Raw genomic sequence first — 21,163 nt, forward strand, 5'->3', positions numbered from 1 at the left:
CTGACTGCAGGAAACACTTTTAATAAAGTGATAAAAGGAGCGCTGATCAAAAGTTCCTCATCTCCCCGTACCAGCAGGACCTGTGGCTCTCCTCAGGGTCGTGACCTTTTGAATCACAATGCTGCAACAAGCTGAGGGGTGTAACAAAGGGGAGGGGGCAGCAGTGGTGGACTGATGGATGATGATGATGAGCACAAATCAGTTTAAAGTCTTGACACGATGCAGCGACTTACCGTCCATCTGCTGCAACAGTCAACATGCAAACGCCAAAGTGCTACAGGTTAAAGCTCAACCCCCCCCATCACTGCTTCACCCGGTCTGATCAGGTTTTATCTGCTGCCACAATCACACAACGATGCCATCCAACAGATACAGAGGACAAACCCGTCCTGAACCTCCGTATCACAGCTATAACTGCACTCTGAGACAGCTGACATCACGCAGGCAGTGAATACAGGAGTTCAGCTTTAACATGCTTCATGTGAAATACTCACACACCAAACAGCACGTAAAGAAAGAACAAAACTCCCGGCAACGACGACACGAGACAGAAAACAAAAGCAGAAAACGTGAAAATTAGTGAGCAGACAAGAAGAACAGAGCAGACAGACAACACATTAGGAAGCACACAGAAAACACAGGAAGTCCTTCAGTCTGCAAAATACTGGAAACAAAGTACGAGTAAAACAAAAACTGCACACAGACTGAAGCCTGAAGCAAATACCTCTGGATGCCCTGGAAGGTGCTGCTGGCCATGTCCACGATGCCGCCTGTTGGCCGGGCGACCACCCCCACCAGACCTTTACCGATCCCCTTAAAGAAACCGGCCGCTCCCTCCTTCTTCGCTCCTGCAGATAAAGAGGGAGAGAGGTAAGCTGTCCACGCTCAGCTCCGAGGATCTGTGCAGGTTTGGCTTTTAGTGTTTCTGGGACACAGGAAGTAGAGACAGCAGGAGACAGACACACACAAATGTTCACAGCCAGATTCAGGTTAGTCTGGGTCACGCACTGCAGTTACACATTTTCTGAACATTAATGAAATAACGCATTCATATCTAGATTTGTACCAATTTGCACACATTCACACAGAAATCTGAATATTGGATAAAGTTCAAAATTCTTTTGTGTCTTTTTTTGTGTCAAAAAATAAATTCAACAGCCAAAGAAAATCAATTTTGCCATAATTTTAGGACCAAAATGTTTTTACCCTCTTAACTGTGAACAAAACTTTCTGACTCAGAAACTTTAGAAAAAAGACTTAAAATGATTTTTACTGGAACCTTAAAATATTCAGTAACACATGAAATATCTCCAGCTGGTTACATTATATCAGTTACTTTTCGCACTAAAAGTTTTCCAAAATTCTAATATGCAAATTACCTCATTAAATATGCACTCATTTGCATATCTGTCCAAGAGACAAAGTGTAGTCATGCACCCAAGATGCACCGAGCGTTTCTTCTTCACACTCCACGTGTTTATGCACCATGAGATTTACCAGCATTAGCATTAGCATTTAGCACCAGCATTAGTAATTATTAATCTCTGACCCCCCCCCTCCCTGAGCCTGGTTCTGCTGGAGGTTTCTTCCTGTTAAAAGAGAGTTTTTCCTTCCCACTGTCTCCAAATGCTGCTCACTGGGGGTCATCTAATTGTTGGGGATTTCTCTCTAATACTGTGGGGTCTTTAGAGTACACAGCACCTTGATGCGACTGTTGCTGTGAACATAAAACCGAATTTAGGACTTTTTTTTCCCCTTATTCTGTAAGTGGGCAAAAACTCTAAAACCTGATGAGTGCATTACAGATGATGCAGATGTGAACGTTTGGTGACTAGCAGACAGCGACTGCACGTGTGCAGCAGCAGTGTGGGTGTTGCAGCAGAGGAAGCTGTACCCTCCACAGGTTTGGTGACGATGCCGGTTACTCCGCCAACGACTCCCTGCAGAAACAAAAACCGTCACTGAAACACATCGAGATCCCATCAGGACACAAAGACCTCTGACCTCCGTCACTCTGTACCTTCAGCAGTCCTTTTCCTCCTTTAGCCAGACTTTCTCCGAAGTCTTTGGGCGGTCGGTTCATCTCCTCCCGCCGTTTCTGTTGGTACTCTTTATCCATAGTGATGGCTGCCAGACCTTTACCCACCGACCCCGTGATCTTGGAAACCATGCCTGCAGCGCCACCTGCAAGAGGAATCAGCCTGCTGATGACCCTGATCGCACAGCTCACCACCCATCACGGCTGCCGTTAAATCGGTCTGCTCACATCCACCGTGCCTCTGAGTTTCTTACCGACTGTGTGGCCCAGCAGGCTGCGGACGCCGATCACAAAACCTTCAGCAAACTCCTCTGGACCCTGAACGGCTCCCTGACAAACACAAACCACTTTCATTTCATCGGCACGCTCCTGCCAGTCAGCTTGATTTGGTTTCTCGGGTCGTGATGCGTTACCTGGACAGGCTCGTAAAAGAAGGCCTCCACCCCCTCAGACAGACCTCGGATCAGTCCAAATGGATTTCCCAGCACGTCCAGACCCAGAACCAGAACATACATCTGCTTCAAGAACTGCAGACAGAAAAATACGACAAATTTTTAAAATGAAGCTGCTTCGTGAGCCTTTTGGTACAAGAGGAAGCAAACTGCCCAGAATTTAATACTCGCGTCCACACGATCAAAATATTTAGCATGAATTATTATTTACTTCTTGTTCTTCAGTTCTGACTGCCTGGTGCTCTGGTTAATTACACCTTCAAAGTGGCTGAAGCTCTCTGTGCTTTACTTGCAGATAGACCTGAAGAACCAAGGTGACCTCACCTGTTCGGTGTAGTGTCGGGTCACCACCCACATCAGCTTATCTCTGCTGTAAAACTGGTGCTTCACCTCGAAGAAGGCCAGTCTGATAGACACAAAGATGGCAAATGTCAAACACAGACAAGCAAACTTTTACTGTGACAGGGTCAGCAAACACTTCCTCTTCCTGTGGCAAACGTGGAACTACTTTACGGCCCAACAACGCATCTCTGTAGCTCCGCAGCAGCAGGGAGAGTCTCACTTGAAGATGATGTCGTCGACGTCGGTCAGCGTGGCTCCGATGCTTTTGAGCAGCAGGTTCAGAGACTGAATGGCCGCGGTCTCCTCAGCTGAGTCGTCACCGCTGGAGCCCAGAGACAGACTGAGGTGGAGCTGAGACACAAACGCAGACACATCGAGGTGGAGGTGAAACACGGCGCCGTCTCCTTAAAAACTGTGGACGTCATTTAAATCCTGCACTGAACTGAAATCTGTGATCTGCTCTCTATGAATGCAGCTGACCTGCTTTATGTTTGTCACCTCTGTCATCACTGCTGCCATCTCTGTGCCTGCAGACTGTCCCACGGCTTGGTTTTTATACATAAATCCTTGCTTGGGTTCTGCAGCATTCCTAACACTACAGGCTGATTTTGGATCAAAACATCACTCTGGCTGACTTTGTGATTTAAGGTGTTATTACAGCTTTATTTTGACAGGAGCGAAAAGCAGAGTTTAAGCTGCGCGTCTTCACCTTGATGGGTGAGATGTGGAAGTATTCGAAGAAGCTGAGTCCAGACGTGTCCGTCAGCGACGCCTCCATCAGCTCGGCCTGCAGGGTCTGCAGATCCTGCTCGATCAGCCCACGCTGAAACACAAACATGTTAACCCTCCGAGTGCTGTTCACGTCACGGAGTTACTCCCAGTTTGCTGCCTTGCTCTACCTTTTTGCTGTCAGCTTGAGGGTCCACAGCTGGAGTGAACAGAGCCAAAATGGCTGCCAGGAAACCCTGATCGATCTTCACTGCCATCTCCTGGACCAGAGCCATGAAGTACCTGAAGAACGCACAGACATGCTAAAGCTTTACCTGAGCTCTCGAATCACAGAGGTCAAACATTCAGAGGTCAAACATTCAGAGGTCAAACAGAGCACAATTCTGACTTTCATGTTTAACGGCTCCTCGGTTTTAATTTTAGAAAGAGTACACACATGAGCAAAGGGAAATTAACAACAGTTTTCTAAATCAGCAGTAAGTACACACCAGTCCCAGCTCCTCGTGTCCTTATGGTAAATTTGATCTCATCTCCTGTGCGCCACACTTACCGCCTCTTTGTTATGGTTGATGTTTCCTTCTATAATTCACCTGTTTAAACTTTATTAAGGCTTCAGGTTAGAGCGGCTGCTTTGAATGGCAGACTGATGCTGACACGGGGCCTCAGCTCTGCTTTACTGCGTTTGCAACATTTTAATCCAGTTACCGAAAAATAATATGGCTTTCTGTGTGTTAACAGGACAAGTCTGCGCTCTAGATTTAGTGAGTAAAATTACAATATTGAATCAGCCTGTTTCTTGACACTAATTAGTAAATATCTGCATCCATATGTTGCACCTGTACTGCTCATGGAACCAGCTCAGTCTCTGAGTGTGATATCAGCACTCTTGTCCTGATGTGGTTCCTTCTGACTCCAACCAAAGAGCTTACACCGAGGCTTCACAGTCCAGAGACCAACCACTGCAGCAGAACCTGAAGGTCCTTTGGTGAACCGGTTCTTACTCACTTGAACTGCATGACGTTGCTGTGCTGGTTGAACCTGGTGATGATGGACACGTCAATAAAGGGTTTTGGCTCTGTGGAGACAGGAAGCAGAGTTAGAGACTCTGTTCACCATGGCAACCATCAGATCAGGAGTTTGATCAAAGGTTTGAAGAAGGTCAGAAGATTTCACCTGAGTCCAGAACGATGGACTTTGGAGGAGGAACTGGATTGAAGACGATGGGGAAGATGGCACCTGGAAGCTGATTGTCCACCTGCACACAAAATCATGTCAGTCACAGAAGACAGCGTATTCCTGAGCAGGTGTGTCCAGGTGTGTCCAGGTGTTTACCTGCAGCCAGTACAGCTGGGCTCTCAGGCTGCGCTGGTGCACCGACTGCTTGAACTCCACTTGGATCCCAGACAGGAAGTTCCTCCTCACCTGGCAGGAAAACGGCTGACGCATCATCATGGTGGGTCCGCTGAGGTTCACCTGAGAACCAGTGACATCACAGCCTCTCCCTCAGTTCAATGGACAAATGACTGAAACTGTGTGTGAATGGGGTGTGCGTGTGTGACCTCTCACCTCCAGGTTGTTGTCCAGCCTGACCCATCCTCCGCCCGTGTTCCCGCTCAGCTGACTCTGGTAGGCTTTCTCCAGCAGGTTGATGTTCTTGTGATTGAACGGCTTCCAGCGATTCTTTGGCTTCATTTCCCAAACGACGCCTGAGCTGCGACACAAACACACAAAGTCAGTGACACAACAGCACACAGCTGAGCAGCACAAACTGCACGCACTGCCAAACTGACATGTCTCCACTTCTTAAGCATGTTTCGCTTTCCAGTTCTTCCTCGGGGTCCTGAGGTGTTCCCAGACCAGAGAAGACACACATATAATATCTCCAGTGAGATCTGGTCTGCTCCCAGCTGAGCATGCTGAGAAAACCTCCAGAGGGAGGCGTCCAGGAGCAGCTCCTCACTCTCTCTCTAAAGCTGAGGCCACCCGATGGAGGAAGCTCATTTCACACTCGTGTATCTGTGATCTTCTTCCTTTGGTCACTACCCAGACCTCATGACCGCAGGTGAGGGTAAATCAAAAGCTCCTCTGCTCTGTTTTCACCACAGCTGTCAGGTATGATGGCCACATTACTGTAGTTGAGCACTCGTTATCAAGATCCTGAGGATATCTGAACTCCCGTTCATGGGGCAACAACTATCCTGCAACCCAAATCCACCGTTTAAAGCCTACAGTTCATTTTACCCCTGCATAAACAGGTGCAGCCCGACGGTGGTAAAAAGAGAGCTGAGCCTGAAGGCAAAGCTAAAAATGGACGGGTTGACCTACTTGTCATTCTTACTCTCACCTGCAGGAAGCTGTCAGGAGTGACTGAATACATAAGCTCACAGGTACAGGCAGCAGAAATCAGCTTCCTTCCAATGGGTGTCCAGGTTCAGCCTCAGAGAGAGGGTGAGGAGCTCAAAGCTAAGGTGGTTCAAGCATCTGAGCAGAAGGCATCCTGGACGCCTCCTGGATGAGGCGTTTCCAGGCATATCCAGCCGAGAGGAGACCCAGAGTAACACCTCATCAACCCATCAGAAGAGCAGGAGGTGGTGGCTGGGCAGAGGGAGGTTTGGGCCTGTTTGTACTGCTCTGACCCAGATCTGGATGGATGGATGGATGGATGGATGATGTGCAGCTCACACTAAAAACTAAAAAACAGCTACACTGAGAGCAACATAAATATATTCACCTATAATTTCACACAGTTATGTTTCTTAGCTGTATTTTGCTGCTCTGGACTTCAGTAGATGGCACTGGGTTGGCTGATTTTGTAAGGAGGAAGAGCCAAATAAATGACCTAATGAAAGCAGAAAGCTACCACTGTGGCATTGTGATAGCAGTTTTAGGCTCTGCTGAGCCAGCTCATGTGGAAAAGCCTGGAAATGGGACCTTGTAAACCCCTCTGGTAATGTTTACCTGGTGATGCCGATGTACGCGATCTCCTGCCGCTTGCTGTTGTTGATCAGCGACAATCCGAGGTTCTGCAACGACACTTTTACTTCCTGTTCGGACTGCTCGAGCTCCTCGGCCTGTCGAGCCTTCGTCACCACCCCAACGTCCTCAGTAAATATCAGCACCCGCTGGCGTCCATCCAGGAAGGAAACCCAGTGGATCTGAGACCGGCTGTCGTAGGAAAACTGACCCACATCATCCTAAACGAACACAGATTGGCTGTGAGGAGACGATGAGCTTTATTCTGGATTTCATGATGTTTGTGAGAAGCCAGCACCAAGAGTTTGATTTAGGTTTGCAGCCTTAAATCTCACAGGAACCACAATGCAGGTCTCTGCACCATAACACCTTTAAAACAGGTGGACCCACAGAGAGCAGTGATTGGCCTGGTGACTGCTTTATTCTCCTTGACTCTAGTAGGACCATAAAAAAACAACATCCTGTGAAAGTAGTAACTGAGACCATAACCTCATCGAGGATATGTATACTGGAGTTAGACACATACTGGCTCATTTTCTACTTCTGTACCATCAGACCTCTGGCAGCCAGCCCTGGTGGCCATTAAAAATAATGCAGGTTTAAGGCATTTACAACTTGTCTTCATTTTTCTGAACCTGAACTTAAACTGACCTTTTACATCTATGGTCATATTTAGCTGTACAGCAGCAGCTGTGGCCAGTATAAATGTTTGTGGTGTTCCTCAGGGTTATGTTTTTGGTCCTTTACATTTTTCAATTTTGTTCCATCTGATTTATTTGGTCACAACAAACTGAAAATGTCATTTTTCTGAGGATGAAAACTGTTCAGCTGTTGTAAAGACATCACTGAAAGCTCCACAAAAAGCTAGTAAGTGGACCCTGGGAGATATCTGACTCTTCCACTATTAATTCATCTCAAACCAAGGGCCAGCTTTACTAACGTGCTGCACCGCTACAAACTGGATTCTGGCATAAAAAAAGTACTGTGGCAGTGTGTGAAGCTTGATGGGTCTGGCCTGAACAGTATACATCTATGATGTGAATTTGAACATCCTAGGTCACATAGATCGAGTTACGGCCCACGTTAACGTTTTTGTGGAACAGTCGCCGCCGCCACCGATGACGGCCATGTTGTCATATTACCGTCACACACACACACAGTGTCCTGTTAACTTGAATAAAAAGCAGATGAGTCAGACCTTCAGCAGATCCAGCTCTCCTGAATTATCGTTACATCTCCAGCACAACTTGCGGACTCCTGTCGGGTCGTCCCACGCGAACTGCCGAGCCTCGCTGGGTTTCAACTGGTGAACCACCGACGAGCCGCTGAAAGGAAACGGTGAGTAGTTATGTTTCCAGCGGGAACAGAAACGTCACTGCATGGAGCGATAATCAAAAACAGGGCAGAGCTACGAGTATGGAATACAAAATAAAGACATCGTCTTCACAGCGATGGGAAACATCTGTTTTCAAATGTTTTGGTGGCCGAAAGCACCTCCTAGAGGTGAGATGTGAGTGTGAAGCGTGTGTTGACCTCTGACCTCTGACAGTAGCTGATGGTGGCCCAGGGTGTGTGGTTAACTAGCAGGGCAGGAGCTGCACCTTCATAATAATCAGTGAAGCTGATGACAGTGGAGTGATTGGAGAGGTTGACGTCCACGATGATGCCCCCGCACTGAAAACACACACTCGTTTAGAAACCTGTACCAAACTGTGAGTCTGTCTGATGTTACTGGTGTGACGGACACCGACCATATCCGTCCTCAGCAGGGTGCCGCTGTCCTGTTTATTGAAGAAGAAGGACTCGGAGGAGGAGTCAGACCCGACGACACGGACGCACAATTTCCCCGAGCCGTTCTCCGGCCACAGAGGGAGGCACTGCACCACAACAACACAATTATAACCATTATAGTAACAGAAGCAGTTTGGTAAAGACAACAAGGATCAGAACTGAAAAGCTGGTCTCCAAAAAACTCAAAACCAGGTCTCAACCTTCAACAGGCCTTCGAAAAACTACTGGGCGTGTTTTTTTTATCATCTTTGGTTTCCTGACTTCAGTCTCGCTCGTGTGAGTGAGACCTGCTTGTTCTGAACATCAGCTTCATTCACCTCAGTGGAGGAGATGTAGTGCCACTTGGTTTGGCTGCTCACTTCTCCCACTTCCAGCTCATAGGACGACTTGTTCACCAGAGTGTAGAAAGGACTCATGGTGACGATCCTGCTCAGGTTAAAACTGCTCATCTGGATACTGACACCCACCTGCACACAGAAACGCAAAGTATGGAACCAAATCAGATCACAGCCGATGATCATTTTATAAAAATGTCCATCAGAAGAAGAACGGGACACATTTAGAAGCTCCACAACAAGCTTGTGGTGGACGAGGATCTAAACCACAGAAAGGCAGAAACACTGAACACTCAGGTTCAATAATTTATCAGCAAAGTTTGACTAAAAGGAAAAAAAAAGTTACCAAGAAATCCATGTGGTTGGCAGGACAACGAACGCAGCCGTAACTCCCCACCGTGTCCAGAGAAAACCCATCGGACCAGGAACTGGTGGAGACGCACAGCTGGAGCTGCAACACAATCACGACAAAACGAAAGTTCATGTGTGATAAAATCCACTTTATTATCATAGAATACAGATGGATTTCTTTGATGCCAAATAAAGGCGTTAGTAAGAATCCAAATATTCAGGTATGTATTTAGGATCTCACCTGAAAGGGTACAAAAACATGGGTGTTGTTTAAGATAATAAAAACACTAATTAAGAACCTTGTTTCAAGCCTAAAGTCTCGACAGGTGAGCACGTCCAGGTGTTTCTCACCTTGCACTTGCTGAACACGTTCTTCTTCTTGAAGGAGAACAGGATGATGTCTCGGTAGTCGGCCGGGTGCTTGACGCAGACGTCCTCGGCTTTGTACTGCAGCACTCGGGACGTCTTGTTGATGATCCAGTACGGACTGAAGAGCGACAGTAGCAGGCGGCTCGCGGTCCTCTTCACGTGAACGTTGATGTCCACCGTCATGTTCATGTCCGAGTCGCAGGTGAGACAGATGGCCAAAAACTCCGGCATTTCCTTTTCGATCCGAATGTGTCCGTGCCAGTTGCGTCCTTGATACTTGATCAGCACCAGCGACACAATCTCCCCTGAGACCCGAGCGTTCAGCAGGTCGGACGTGCTGCCCTCCTGAAGCTCAGAGCTGTCTGCTGAGCTCTGCAGATGAAACACATCAGGTCAGACCCGATTACGTCACAGCAGCCAGCCTAGTTTTCATTAGCTTATAAAACATATTTCCTTGTATGATGTGACCCCAGTAAGACTCTTTGTCGTACCTCCATCATGTAGCAGATGGTGTAGGGCAGCAGGTTGCGTAGCGTGGCCATTGGATGGAGATGGATGACATAGGCGGGGTCCCAATCCTCTTCTCCGTGGCTGGCGATGTGTCGCAGGTCGTCGGGGACAGCCACCGTGCTGACCATCAGCGGCAGCAGGCTGCTTTCGGACGCAGGACACTGCAGGACTGAACACACCTCCAAGCTGCGGTGCACCTGCTCCTTCCAGGATATGCAGGTGGAGGATGGACCGTACCGACCATTCAGCTCTCCCGCTGGCTGCAAAAACAGCTGAGATCTGCAGGAAGGAGGAAGTTAAGACTCCCATCACCTCCTGAACATCTGAGGAGGCACCTGGAGCTGCTCACAGTACCACATAACAGAGCTCACAGAGAGCTTCAGAAAAAAGATCTGCAGATAAGCAGGAGTTTGGCCTTTAAGGCAAACTATCCCTTAAGTACTCAAACGGCTGTCGGTTGGAGCGCCTGCTCGAGGTGTTCGCCGATGCAGATGGAAATCATGTCAAACCCACAAAGGTTATAACACTCATCCAAACTTACGTCTAAAGAGCAAAACAGTTTTTGTGTGTTGCTACATTGTAGTAAACGAGGTTTTGTAATGACAATCAGAATTTTTTAATACTATAGACTTGTGTGAGGTAAGACAAAGTGCTGCTGGATGCTAAAAAGGGCTTATTTATGTGTATGTAGATGAAAAAACTAAAGTAATTTATGGTATTGTCAGTCTCCCACTTTATGATGATGGCTTTTCTTTAAAGAACATCTTAAAGTGACCCCAAACCTTTGAATGGTGGAACAGTATTTGGCACTGCATGCAGCACCTGAACCAGGCGGTGCGGCTCTACCTGTATGTTTCTAAGGTGACGTGAAACTCCGTCTCCGGGTCGGCGCGTCCGATAGCCTGCAGACTTCTGGACTGCGGCGAGTACTTCAGGATAGTGAACGGCACTGAGAAATGATTCTTTATCTAAGAAACACAAACAGTCATTGCTCATAAATGGAGCTGCTCTGCTTCTTCTAATCACTCCTCGTTAACAATCGGAGCATTCAGTCGGGCTTTTCTGAGTGTTTGTGGTTCAGACCTGCAGCGGCGAGCGAACGGTGATGACCTTGTTGCCTTCGTCGGCGTCGATCTGCAGCAGCACAGAAACGGCCTCCTGCAGATTCGGGCCGCGGATGTTGTAGAGGCGGCGACCCGGTTTGTCCACAGCGATGTTGGTGATCTCGCTGTATCCTGAGGGCACTGCAGGGACAGAGGAACACCGTCAATCACAAGCTTAGTATAAGAGAGCAGCAGGAACACAGAGCGAGGGAGAGATCTGACCGATGGTGAGGTTGAACAGGCAGCTCTCTTGCCGCTGAAGAGCTGATAGTTTGCCTCTGGATGCCGGTTCGAACACGGAGTGCTCCAGATCCATGTTTTGATCCACCGGCAGCTCATGTAGTTTCCCCTGCCCCAGAGATCCCACCAGCCTCAAGTTGGCACTGTGCTCCATGATGAGGGGAATTCCCAGAGAGTTTCTAATGGTGAAGGGGGCCTTCTCCTTCCGAGAGTAATCGAAGGTGGAAGCTGTTCCCTCTGAGAACGCCTGAAAAGGGAAAGGGTATTTATCCGGCACTCCGATTTCCTTTTCAAATAGTTCATAAGTACTGATACGGGAATAGGTCATCTGTATCAGTAGTTGTTCGGTACCTTGGCGAGGTTCTGGAAAACATTGAGGCAGCACTTGGAGATGGTGATGTTCATGGTGTCCTTGGAGCAGATGCTAATGGCAGTGCGAGGATCAGGCAGAAATATGAAGTCATCTCCATGAACGGGACTTTTGTCTTGAATCGGGTTGTTCTTCATCTGCAGGAGCAAAAACAGCATCACTGAGTTTATCAGGCTTCAGCTGCGACTCAGGGGAACGTCAGTCCCGTTCAGATTAGAGCAGATTCCCTCTGAGACATTCAGATTTTATTGAACTCTAAGTGCCAGAAATATTTTGCACTGGTGCAGATCTGAGCGAACCGCACACCGACGACCCCATGACTACTATAATCATTAGAAGAGTGCAAACACTGAATGATCCCAGAGGTTTGTTATTGAAAACTCATAAATGCTGTTTTTCATAATCATAAAGCAGGCCGGTCATGCTTTTCCTTGAATATGTCATCACAGCGATGGACACTCATATTAAAGTTGGAGCGGATGAATTGTGTGTCCTTTGTGTGCTGACTGTAGTCAGTTTATTGTCAGATGTGGTTCTCAGCTACACAAAGTTCATTAAGAACAAACGACCGTAGTTCTTTACTGGGAAACACAAACGGCAGCTAACGGCTAACGGCTTTACCTCAATCTCCAGGTTCCACCTGCGTCTGCCGCCATCGACCCGTTCGAGCAGAGGCTCCCACACCGCGTGGGTCTCGTTAAAGTAGTTCACCTGGAAACAGTCAGACATCATGGGTTGTTGTCAGCTGCTGAATTTGATTCCATTTATTTCCATTACCAGCAGGAATGCTTCAAATTATGTGCCATCCCTACCAGTGGGGGTCACCCACCCCTCCTCTCTGAGGTCAGAGTTCCTGTTCTAAAATCTTCCTCAGCTTAAACTACAGTTAGGAGCCCTCTGAGGGAATTTCTGATATACGTTCCAAGGTTCAGGATCAGGTTTGGGTTCAGGTTGCGTTCTCACCTCCAGCGTCAGGTCCGCTCTCAGCTGTAGCAGAGAAGACCAGTTTTTGGCCAGTCCACTGAAAGAGGACTCGGCCAGCAGTAGAGGGACCGTCCGATGACCCAAACCGGACTCCAGCGTCACCTGGACCACCTGGGGGGCAACAACACCTTGTCAAAAGGAAACAAACTTTTACAATAAATCTGAAGAAGCTGGAGCTGTGAAGGAGCTGCGGTACCTTAACCTCGATGCCGAAGCTCTCCCCTTCGTTGCGTCCGTCTGGTTCTTTGAAGCTCTCGGTCACTTCGGTGGCCTGGTCCACTCCCAGGAACCAGTAGTTACAGTCGTAGATGTTCATGACCGACCACAGGTTACCGACTTCAGGCTTCAAGGCCTCACTCTGCTCATCCTTCTGCCTCGCCATCATGGCGGCTGTTATCGTCATCACGGCGTTGAGGATAAATGGCGAGATCTGCGGTTTAAAGACACTCTGGCTCACTGACAGTTACAGCACCAACAGCTGAGCTGAGCAGCATTTCATCTGTCTGATTGTTGTGTTTTATTGATCCGTAACTGAACACACCTTAATAATGATTTCCTGCACCGTCATCGAGCCCCGCAGAGGCTGATTGGGGAGGGTCTTGGTTTCCAAGGCGACTGAACAAGGTCTCAGCACCTATTGGACGCAGACTGATACCTTTAATCATCTTTGTTCATTTCTCATTACTTTACTTCCTGACACAGTCTTACAGTGAGACACTTCATCTGTTACCCATATTTTCAGGGGTCATGCAGAACAAGCGGCTTTACTCCCACACAGTGATCCTCAAACACTGCAGCTTAGAAGGTGTCTGACATTAAAAACCCAACAGAACTAATAAAACTGTGAGTGAGAACCTGCAGCCTGAACGCTGAAGAGAAGCTTGCAAAAACCAGCTCGAGCTTACGGTGGTCACACCCTTGTCCTCTTTGTTTCGGATGAAGGGGCAGGCGAGGACCTTCAGCTCCCTCAGGTTTGCTCTCATGTTCTGGGTGCCGTCCTCCTCGGCCTGCAGAGTGAAGTCGCACTGAAATGAGGCCACGAGGGCCGGGGCGTCGTCCTTCATCAGGCTGGCCACAAACACCACCTCTGGGTCGACAACCACCGCCCGAAGACGAGTCTTCACTGTGGAGGCTGAAGAGTGAGAGAGAATTTTTATTTCTGTTCTTACTTTCTGATTCTGAAGGTCGTCTGGATACCTGGAAACATCGCTTTAGGTCGGCCTTGTTCTTATCGCTGCCGCAGATGGAGCAGATCACGATCTTGAGTGGTCAAAAACAGGGGCCGTGCTCCTACTACGGTTATAGACTGATACACTTCTGACCTCACAGAGTAGCATTTGGAGTGCAACTCATTCGCAGTAATCTGAGTTATTTATTTGCACTTTCTGTTATAAGCCCCTCCCACCAAACACACTAAAAATGACCTGGATTTATTCAGAATTGAAACCCATTCTCCAGGGCTAACGTCTGCTTAACTAGGACACAATTTCTGGACAAAATTAGGCCAAAGCAATTTTTTTTTTTTTTTTTGCAGCTCCTCAAATGATCTCTTCAGGCTGGCCCCAAAAGCAAGTCAGTCTCTACAGACTGTATATGAAAGATGGACATAACCACTGTGACATCATCATCATTGTGTACTCTACATATTGAAGCTTCCGCTTCAGATTTTTGATTGTTTCCATCTTTCAGGAGCCATAATCGACCATAGTGTGATGAGCACTGTGCTATCAGCTAATGCTAGCAAGCATGGTTAGCCAGGTGCACCCACAGAGCTGGAGGACAGACTTCCTTCTGTACTGAAGAGCAGGCTAAATTATTTGTAAGATAAACGTAGCATTTGGGTTTTAATGTTCCTGTTGATACAGTATATATGTTTAGGCCCTCCATCCCTCCCTTCGGCTAGGCTTTGGGTCCCGCTCTCACCGGTCTTGGGGTCGGTTCGTGGTTCCGCGGTCTGTCTCAGCTGCAGTCTGTCGCTCGGTGCAGAGGAGGTGGTTGGAGCTGAACTCTGCGGCAAAGCCTGCAGGAAGAAATCTGCGACGGCCATCAGAAACTCCACGCTCGCACACAGATAGAGCTTCTGCAGAACAGCCACCACCTCCCGTTCTGCTGCGCTCTGCCGGTACGTCACATCGATCGTGACCTCTGAGCTGTCCTCGTCTCTTCGCCTCACCATCCTGCAGGGGGTTAACACAGCGTATGGTTACTGACCGGCAGCAGCCAATAAAATCAACAAAATCATTTTTCTGCTGTAAAAACCAAAGTCAGTATACTGTAGTATACTATATTGCATACTATGTACAGCAGTAATGTAATATACTGCAGTATAGTTTCCTCTCAGCTGCAGTAAACTACAGTAACATGACACTAAAACTGAAGAATCCAAAGTGAAGTTTAGCTGAAATGAAATGGTGGCTGGTTATGAATGGAGCATAATGTGGTGGACACCTGGAAAAGCAGATGTAGGAAAAGGGGGCAGATGGGACGACTGTGGACCTGCTGTTACTGGAGTCCATTGGTGATTCATCATGTCATCAACAAGTCAGACAGAAAGCAGCGATCACCCTCCTCTTACCGTGACGTTACCCTCTCCATGCCGATCCGCAGGTCATCCAGTGTGCAGGCAGTCAGGACCGTGTTCACCTCCATGCTGCCGTTGGTCAGGATCTTCCCTGAAGTTTTTAGCAAGTGTAGGGCGAACTCCCCCAGTCTGAGGTCTTGCTGGTGCTGGAGATCTGAGGGCTGCAGCAAACAGGGACAGCAGTCAGGCACAGGAACCGGCACTTACCCCAACCGCTGGACCGAGACAGCCCCACAGAAACCAGCATCCTAACTGACCTGTTTGGGGTTGAGGTACAGAACCAGACCAAGAGACTCGATGTTGAAGTTAAACTTCACAGTCTCCAAATCTTCATCGTCCTCTTCACCGTGGCTCACACTCATCTTCGCAGCATCACCTGAGCAAGCAGAACAGACGTCACATCAGCAGACAGTAAAACGGGATCGAGAAAGCTGAAAGTGGACCCACGACGCTCATTTCTAACTCAGCAGTTTTATTAGTCTAGAGCAGCTTAGCTTGATTTTCAGTTTAAAATAATCCTGGTTTATCTTATGCTGCACCTCTCTTAAACATCAGGGTTCATCTCTGGGTGTGTGAATATCTGTGAACACAAACTCAGTCTGACCTGCTGGAGTGGCCCCAGTTGCTCGGACCTGCAGGCTGGTCTCCTGCCGGGCAGCGGTGGGCTCCGAACCTCCGGCCTCTCCCAGATTCTCCATCAAGATCCTGAGCAGCACCTTCAGGTCGTCTTGACTGAGCTTCGCCTGCGCAGACACATCGGTTAGTGCTCATTCTGTGTACAGCTGTGACCACAATGAGGCTACGACTGAGACCGCTAGCCTCGCCTAAACCTGTGTCCTGATGGGGATGCCTATGGAGACTACAGACCACTACAGACACACTGAATCCAGCTTCCAAGGAACAGATGAGTTTGGTGATAATGCTAACGCTACAGAGGGAACTGTACCTTTGGTGGGTTACTTGTGGACTGGTTGTAAAAACAAGAACAGCAGTGTTAGCAACATTTCTGAAACAGCATGAAATCCCCTAAAGACACATTATTTTATTTATGTTCATGTCTCAAAGGACCAAAATCTGTACTGCACAGCTACTCTCTGTTATTTGATGGTCTGTGTGTACCAAGTGTACATGTTAGCTTTGGTCTTTAATAATTAGCTTCTGCTCCTCCTTCTACCTTCATGGGTTTCAGATCTCCATCGATCTCCACAGCAGCCATCTTCTTGTACCAGGAAGCTGCCAGGTTTCTCTTGATGTTCAGGTGCAGGTTGACCGGTTCCAGCAGCTCTGTGGTGGGTTGGTTTGAGTCTATGCAGGTCCTGGTGCACAACAGGAAAGGTTTAATACAAAGAGCCAGTGTGTTTACAGGAAGAAGTCATCAGTGTGAACATAAAACCTGAACTTCCTTTAAGGCTGTCTCCTCAAGTGAGACTGTTATATCCCTGGAATAGCAGGAATATCCCATTCTGAGTACGTGCACATGCGACTTCATCGTTTTTCTCGTGCTGCTTTAACACGCTGGTGGACGGCAGGTGTGAACTGCAGCCGTGCAGGTCATCAGAACGGGATTAACGAGTTCAGCCTTGAGACGCTTTAATCTGCAGCATTAATCTTTCTGCTGCTTGTGGATCTTTGAGGCTCTCTTTCACTGACCTGGAGAGTTTCAGCTCTGCCAACTGGACGTCCATATTGTCTATGACGGCCGGCAGCGGACATCCCGCGACGTTCAGCAGAGAGAAGCTGTTCCCAACAGTAATGAGACCCAGGTCCACCTCCAGAGCATGGTAGGAGGTGGAGGACTGGGGGATGATGATGAGCGGGGCCTTCAGCTTGATGTCCATGGCCAGACGGAAACTCTTCTGGGCGAAGTCACGAACGCTGGACGCAGCCTTCTCCGCTGCCTGAGCTGTTGCAGCGCTCAGAGCTTCTTTAGCTGTCTGGAAGTTGTTGGTGAAGTTCTGCAGGACGTTAAAGATAAAAAGAAGTTTACTTAAAGATTATAACAATGCATGATCTAAAACTGTTTTTGTATACACACATTTTCAGAACTACTCCAGGAGTGACTTTCATGCACTCCACCCAAGTGTTTTAAACATCACTGGATCCTGTTTTCTTGCCTTTGTTCTCTAAAAACAGATGAACACTTTGTGGGACTCACCAGCAGGGACATGAAGAACTTGTGCAGGTACACCACCTGGATGCAGCCCACATTTAACCTCACTTTGCCGTCGGTTTTGGACGTGTCGGCGTAGCCGGCGCCCTCTGTGGCGTTAGGGGTCAGACTCATGCTGAAGCTGAACACCTCATCGCCCACGATGGAGATGGCCTGAAGGACGGTCCAAAGTGAAGCTGTTAGTTCACACAAGAACAAAGGAACAGCAAAGCAAACTGAAACACAAGAGTGCAGGAAGGTCTAAATAAGTCCCCTGAGCAGGGTAGTCTCTGTGGTGGAAATATGAAGAATAGACACTGATCAGGCATAACATTATGACCACCTGCCTAATGTTGTGTTGGTCCCCCATTTCCTGCCAAAGCAGCCCTGACCCATCAAGACATGGACACCGTGAGACCCCTGAAGCTGTGCTGTGGTATCTGCACCAAGATGTTACCAAAAGATCCTTTAAGTCCTGGAAGCTGTGAGGTGGGGCCTCCATGGATCGGACTGGTTTGTCCTGCACATCCCACAGATGCTCCATTGGACTGAGATCTGGAAAACTTGGAGGCCAAATCAACACCTCAAACTCTTTGTTGTGCTCCTCAAACCATCCCTGACCCATGTTTGCTTCGTGGCATGGAGCATCATCCTGCTGAGAGGCCACAGCCATCAGGGAGCACTGTTTTCATGAAAGGGTGGAGGTGGTCTGTAACAATGCTGAGGTAGGTGGGGAGAGTCAAAGTAACTTCACATGGATGGAAGGACCCAAAGTTTCTCAGCAGAAGCCCAAAGCACCACACTGCCTCCGCCGGCTTTCCTTCCTGTAGTGCATCCTGGTGCCAGGTGTTCCCCAGGTAAGTGACACACACACCCCCAGCCATCCATGTGATGTAAAAGAAAACGTGATTCATCAGACCAGACCACCTTCTTCCACTGCTTCGTGGTCCAGTTCTGATGCTCGCGTGCTCTCTGGCAGCATGGGCACCCTGACTGGTCTGCAGCTGTGTACCAAACTGAGATACACTGAGTATTCTGACACCTCCTAGGAGAACCAGCATCAACCTTTTCAGCAATTTGAGCTACAGTAGCTTGTTTGTTGGATCCCTGCAGACTGGGAACCACCCACAGGAGCTGCAGTGTTGGAGATGCTCTGACCGTCATCATAATCTGATCCTTCTCAAACGCTCTCAAAATCTTACGTTTGCCCGTTTTTCCTGCTTTTAACATCAACTTTGAAGACAAAATGTTCACTTGCTCACTGATATATTTCACCCACCAACAGCAGCCATGATGAACAGACAATCAGTGTTTACGTCACCTGTCACAGGTCATAATGTTATGCTTGATCGGTGTAAATAAAGTCACCAGTACTGATACAAGAAAGGGAAGAGCCTTAAAGGATTCTTATAACAGTCTGCTTCTGATTCAGACAAACCCAGCTTACTGACCTTCTTGTGGAAACTTTTGGGATCAACATTCAGAACAATGAAATCTCGCAGGCCGGCTGATATCTGAGTCTGAGGTCCTTGCATCAGCAACGAGCCATTCATACCTGAGGACCACATCAGGAGTGTTAGATCAGGTTTGATGGCAGAAACGCAGAAAACAAAGCTCCAGTTCAGTACCTTGGATCTTGATGTCGGCAATGTTACAGGACTGGTCGCACACCAGGACGTTGAAGGCCCCGAGAGCCATGGCGACCTTCAGGTCTATGACCTCAGAGTCAGCCGGTGATACCAGGGCAGCTGACAGAGAAAAAAAACTGATGCTGAGACTCAGTTCAGTTTTCCCACAGCAGAAGCTCATTATATCTGTGTGTGTGTGTGTGTGTGTGTGTGTGTGGCAGGAGGCTGGTACTGACTGGACTTGGCAGAAACCGTCTTATCCTCCGTCTTTGGTCGGACTTCTCTCTCTGGAGACGGAACGCTGCCACCGGAGGACAGCGCTGTTGACAGGAAGTTGATGGCTGACAGCAGAGCTTCAGTGTGAAGCATGACGTCGAGCGAGGTGAAGGTCACCTGCCGGCCAAGAGAAACACTGAGGGGTCATATCTGATTTTACAGAAGTGGTTCTCAAACTGTGAAACATCTCTGATGTTTGGGTCAGATGATCTTAATCCTCTGACGCCACGTCATCATTTTTTATACCACACCACAAACGCAGATGTTGGGATCATTTCAGTCCCGTGAAAACTGACATCTCATTCATTTTTTCCCCTTTCTGCCTCTCTGTCCCCAGTGGGAACTTATGCAGGCTGGAGTGACAACAACAAATGAAGCGTTTGAGGCCAAATCAGGAGGCTTAGTGTTGTTAGACAGCACTCAGAGAGCTTTAACAGGCTCAGATCTATCAGAAGAGTGAGTCATCATCTCAAAGGACGATGACATGAAAGGTGTCACATGGTGTGGAGGATTTTGTTGTACATTTGAGTAGAACACAGATTTTTACTGATGCAGACTGCAGTACGACTCTGAGATGTATACAGATGATGAGGTAATAACGCAGGTGTGTGGACACAGCATGACTCACATTGATCAGCTGCTCGATGTTCTTGTAGACGGTGGAGAAGTTCGGTCCGGCACGGTCAGCCTGGTGAAACAAACGTTTCAGGCTGATTAAAAACTCCCAGGTCTTTGACCTTGTGCTTCACCTCTGTACCTGAACAGGTGATCAGACTGCATTGACCTCACCTTACAATACTCCACTTTGAGCAGCTCAGCTCCAGACTGTACTGAAGAGCTGATGAGGCACAGCGGCTCCCCGCTCGAGTCTGAAACGAGACGAGACCAGAACAATCACATCATGCATGCGCGCACACACACAGAGTCCAAACAGGAAGTAGTGGTGACACCACCACAACCACAGAAACAAGTACAGAGACAGCTGGGTGAGTAAACCTGGGTGTAAAGCTCTGACCTTTGAACTCCAGGCACTTCAAAGTGATCTTTTTGATGTATGTTGCTGCGCACATGTCGTATTTTCTGACGTGTGTGTTGATGCCCATTTGGGCGACGTGAAAGACCAGGAAAGGCGACTCCTTCTGTTCCTTTGGCTTTCTCAGAGTTAGGAGCACCTCAAGAGAAGAAACAGGAAACAGATTGAGACGGCAGCAGAGCGCCACCGTGTGGCAGAAACAATAAATGCTGTCTGTTGGGATACAGAATCATCTTCTAGGTTCTCCACTGTCTCTACAGACCGATGTTCTGTTGAGGAACGGAGGAACAGTGAGTCAGTACCTCTTCCACTTCAAAGTTGAGGAGAACATTGACGGTGTTTTCATTCTGAATTTCACTGGTTGCAGCCACCACACCATTAGATGCTGCTGGTAATGCCAGCACATCGACCAGCTGCTCAGCGAGCTCCGCCTTCTCTGTGGAAGCAAAGCAGTGTTTAAAAACTGACATCCAGGCCTTCTTTTTCATGCATGAATTTCCCATCATGCTATGAGAGTGAACTCACCTTGGGCCACCTGTCTCTTGACATCCATGCTGTGCTCTTTGCTCCCCTCTCCAATGTTCTCTACTAGAATCTTCATCAGGACTCCGAGGTCTTCTTCACCCAGACTCATCTGACGGACACACGATAAAGATTTATGTCTCGCTCTGCAAAGTGTGACTCTCAGTTTAAACCGCAGGAAACATAAGAAACCTACATTCAGGGTCCGGAGGACTCCCTGGACCCGGACTCCGGGAATCTTGGAGAACCAGGAAGCAGCCAGGTTTCGGGTGACGAGCAGCTCTAAGTTGATTGGCTGAAGGATCTCAATGTCTGGCAGAGATAAGTCTTGCTTCAGTGTAGTTCTGAAAGCACAGCAGCAGTTACTGGGAATCTGTTTTAGTCTAC

General features: G+C 48.2%; 1 protein-coding gene across 2 annotated transcripts in view; it reads right to left on the minus strand.

Annotated features, from left to right (window-relative positions):
• Nucleotides 1-21,163, minus strand: part of vps13c (vacuolar protein sorting 13 homolog C) — a 48,908-nt gene that overhangs the window by 6,628 nt on the left and 21,117 nt on the right. For both annotated transcript variants that reach the window (XM_030726388.1, XM_030726389.1), the window contains 46 exons: nucleotides 20,973-21,120; nucleotides 20,780-20,888; nucleotides 20,557-20,690; nucleotides 20,237-20,393; nucleotides 20,011-20,090; nucleotides 19,850-19,909; nucleotides 19,182-19,338; nucleotides 18,946-19,065; nucleotides 18,769-18,872; nucleotides 17,324-17,491; nucleotides 16,819-17,123; nucleotides 16,343-16,484; nucleotides 15,773-15,911; nucleotides 15,426-15,544; nucleotides 15,163-15,329; nucleotides 14,511-14,764; nucleotides 13,493-13,719; nucleotides 13,129-13,221; nucleotides 12,784-13,017; nucleotides 12,567-12,698; nucleotides 12,225-12,314; nucleotides 11,585-11,740; nucleotides 11,216-11,480; nucleotides 10,974-11,134; nucleotides 10,737-10,858; nucleotides 9,872-10,169; nucleotides 9,363-9,752; nucleotides 9,007-9,111; nucleotides 8,643-8,792; nucleotides 8,286-8,411; nucleotides 8,075-8,208; nucleotides 7,733-7,859; nucleotides 6,520-6,755; nucleotides 5,128-5,272; nucleotides 4,894-5,034; nucleotides 4,735-4,816; nucleotides 4,567-4,636; nucleotides 3,732-3,843; nucleotides 3,542-3,655; nucleotides 3,053-3,183; nucleotides 2,815-2,896; nucleotides 2,452-2,565; nucleotides 2,293-2,368; nucleotides 2,021-2,184; nucleotides 1,895-1,940; nucleotides 725-848 (listed from right to left, as the gene is read on the minus strand). In XM_030726388.1, the coding sequence (XP_030582248.1) occupies nucleotides 725-848; nucleotides 1,895-1,940; nucleotides 2,021-2,184; nucleotides 2,293-2,368; nucleotides 2,452-2,565; nucleotides 2,815-2,896; nucleotides 3,053-3,183; nucleotides 3,542-3,655; nucleotides 3,732-3,843; nucleotides 4,567-4,636; nucleotides 4,735-4,816; nucleotides 4,894-5,034; nucleotides 5,128-5,272; nucleotides 6,520-6,755; nucleotides 7,733-7,859; nucleotides 8,075-8,208; nucleotides 8,286-8,411; nucleotides 8,643-8,792; nucleotides 9,007-9,111; nucleotides 9,363-9,752; nucleotides 9,872-10,169; nucleotides 10,737-10,858; nucleotides 10,974-11,134; nucleotides 11,216-11,480; nucleotides 11,585-11,740; nucleotides 12,225-12,314; nucleotides 12,567-12,698; nucleotides 12,784-13,017; nucleotides 13,129-13,221; nucleotides 13,493-13,719; nucleotides 14,511-14,764; nucleotides 15,163-15,329; nucleotides 15,426-15,544; nucleotides 15,773-15,911; nucleotides 16,343-16,484; nucleotides 16,819-17,123; nucleotides 17,324-17,491; nucleotides 18,769-18,872; nucleotides 18,946-19,065; nucleotides 19,182-19,338; nucleotides 19,850-19,909; nucleotides 20,011-20,090; nucleotides 20,237-20,393; nucleotides 20,557-20,690; nucleotides 20,780-20,888; nucleotides 20,973-21,120 (6,810 nt within the window). The remainder of the gene's footprint in view (nucleotides 1-724; nucleotides 849-1,894; nucleotides 1,941-2,020; nucleotides 2,185-2,292; nucleotides 2,369-2,451; nucleotides 2,566-2,814; nucleotides 2,897-3,052; nucleotides 3,184-3,541; nucleotides 3,656-3,731; nucleotides 3,844-4,566; nucleotides 4,637-4,734; nucleotides 4,817-4,893; nucleotides 5,035-5,127; nucleotides 5,273-6,519; nucleotides 6,756-7,732; nucleotides 7,860-8,074; nucleotides 8,209-8,285; nucleotides 8,412-8,642; nucleotides 8,793-9,006; nucleotides 9,112-9,362; nucleotides 9,753-9,871; nucleotides 10,170-10,736; nucleotides 10,859-10,973; nucleotides 11,135-11,215; nucleotides 11,481-11,584; nucleotides 11,741-12,224; nucleotides 12,315-12,566; nucleotides 12,699-12,783; nucleotides 13,018-13,128; nucleotides 13,222-13,492; nucleotides 13,720-14,510; nucleotides 14,765-15,162; nucleotides 15,330-15,425; nucleotides 15,545-15,772; nucleotides 15,912-16,342; nucleotides 16,485-16,818; nucleotides 17,124-17,323; nucleotides 17,492-18,768; nucleotides 18,873-18,945; nucleotides 19,066-19,181; nucleotides 19,339-19,849; nucleotides 19,910-20,010; nucleotides 20,091-20,236; nucleotides 20,394-20,556; nucleotides 20,691-20,779; nucleotides 20,889-20,972; nucleotides 21,121-21,163) is intronic.

Source organism: Archocentrus centrarchus, chromosome 3 (genome assembly GCF_007364275.1).
Source record: "Archocentrus centrarchus isolate MPI-CPG fArcCen1 chromosome 3, fArcCen1, whole genome shotgun sequence".
NCBI classification, from domain to species: Eukaryota; Metazoa; Chordata; class Actinopteri; order Cichliformes; family Cichlidae; genus Archocentrus; species Archocentrus centrarchus.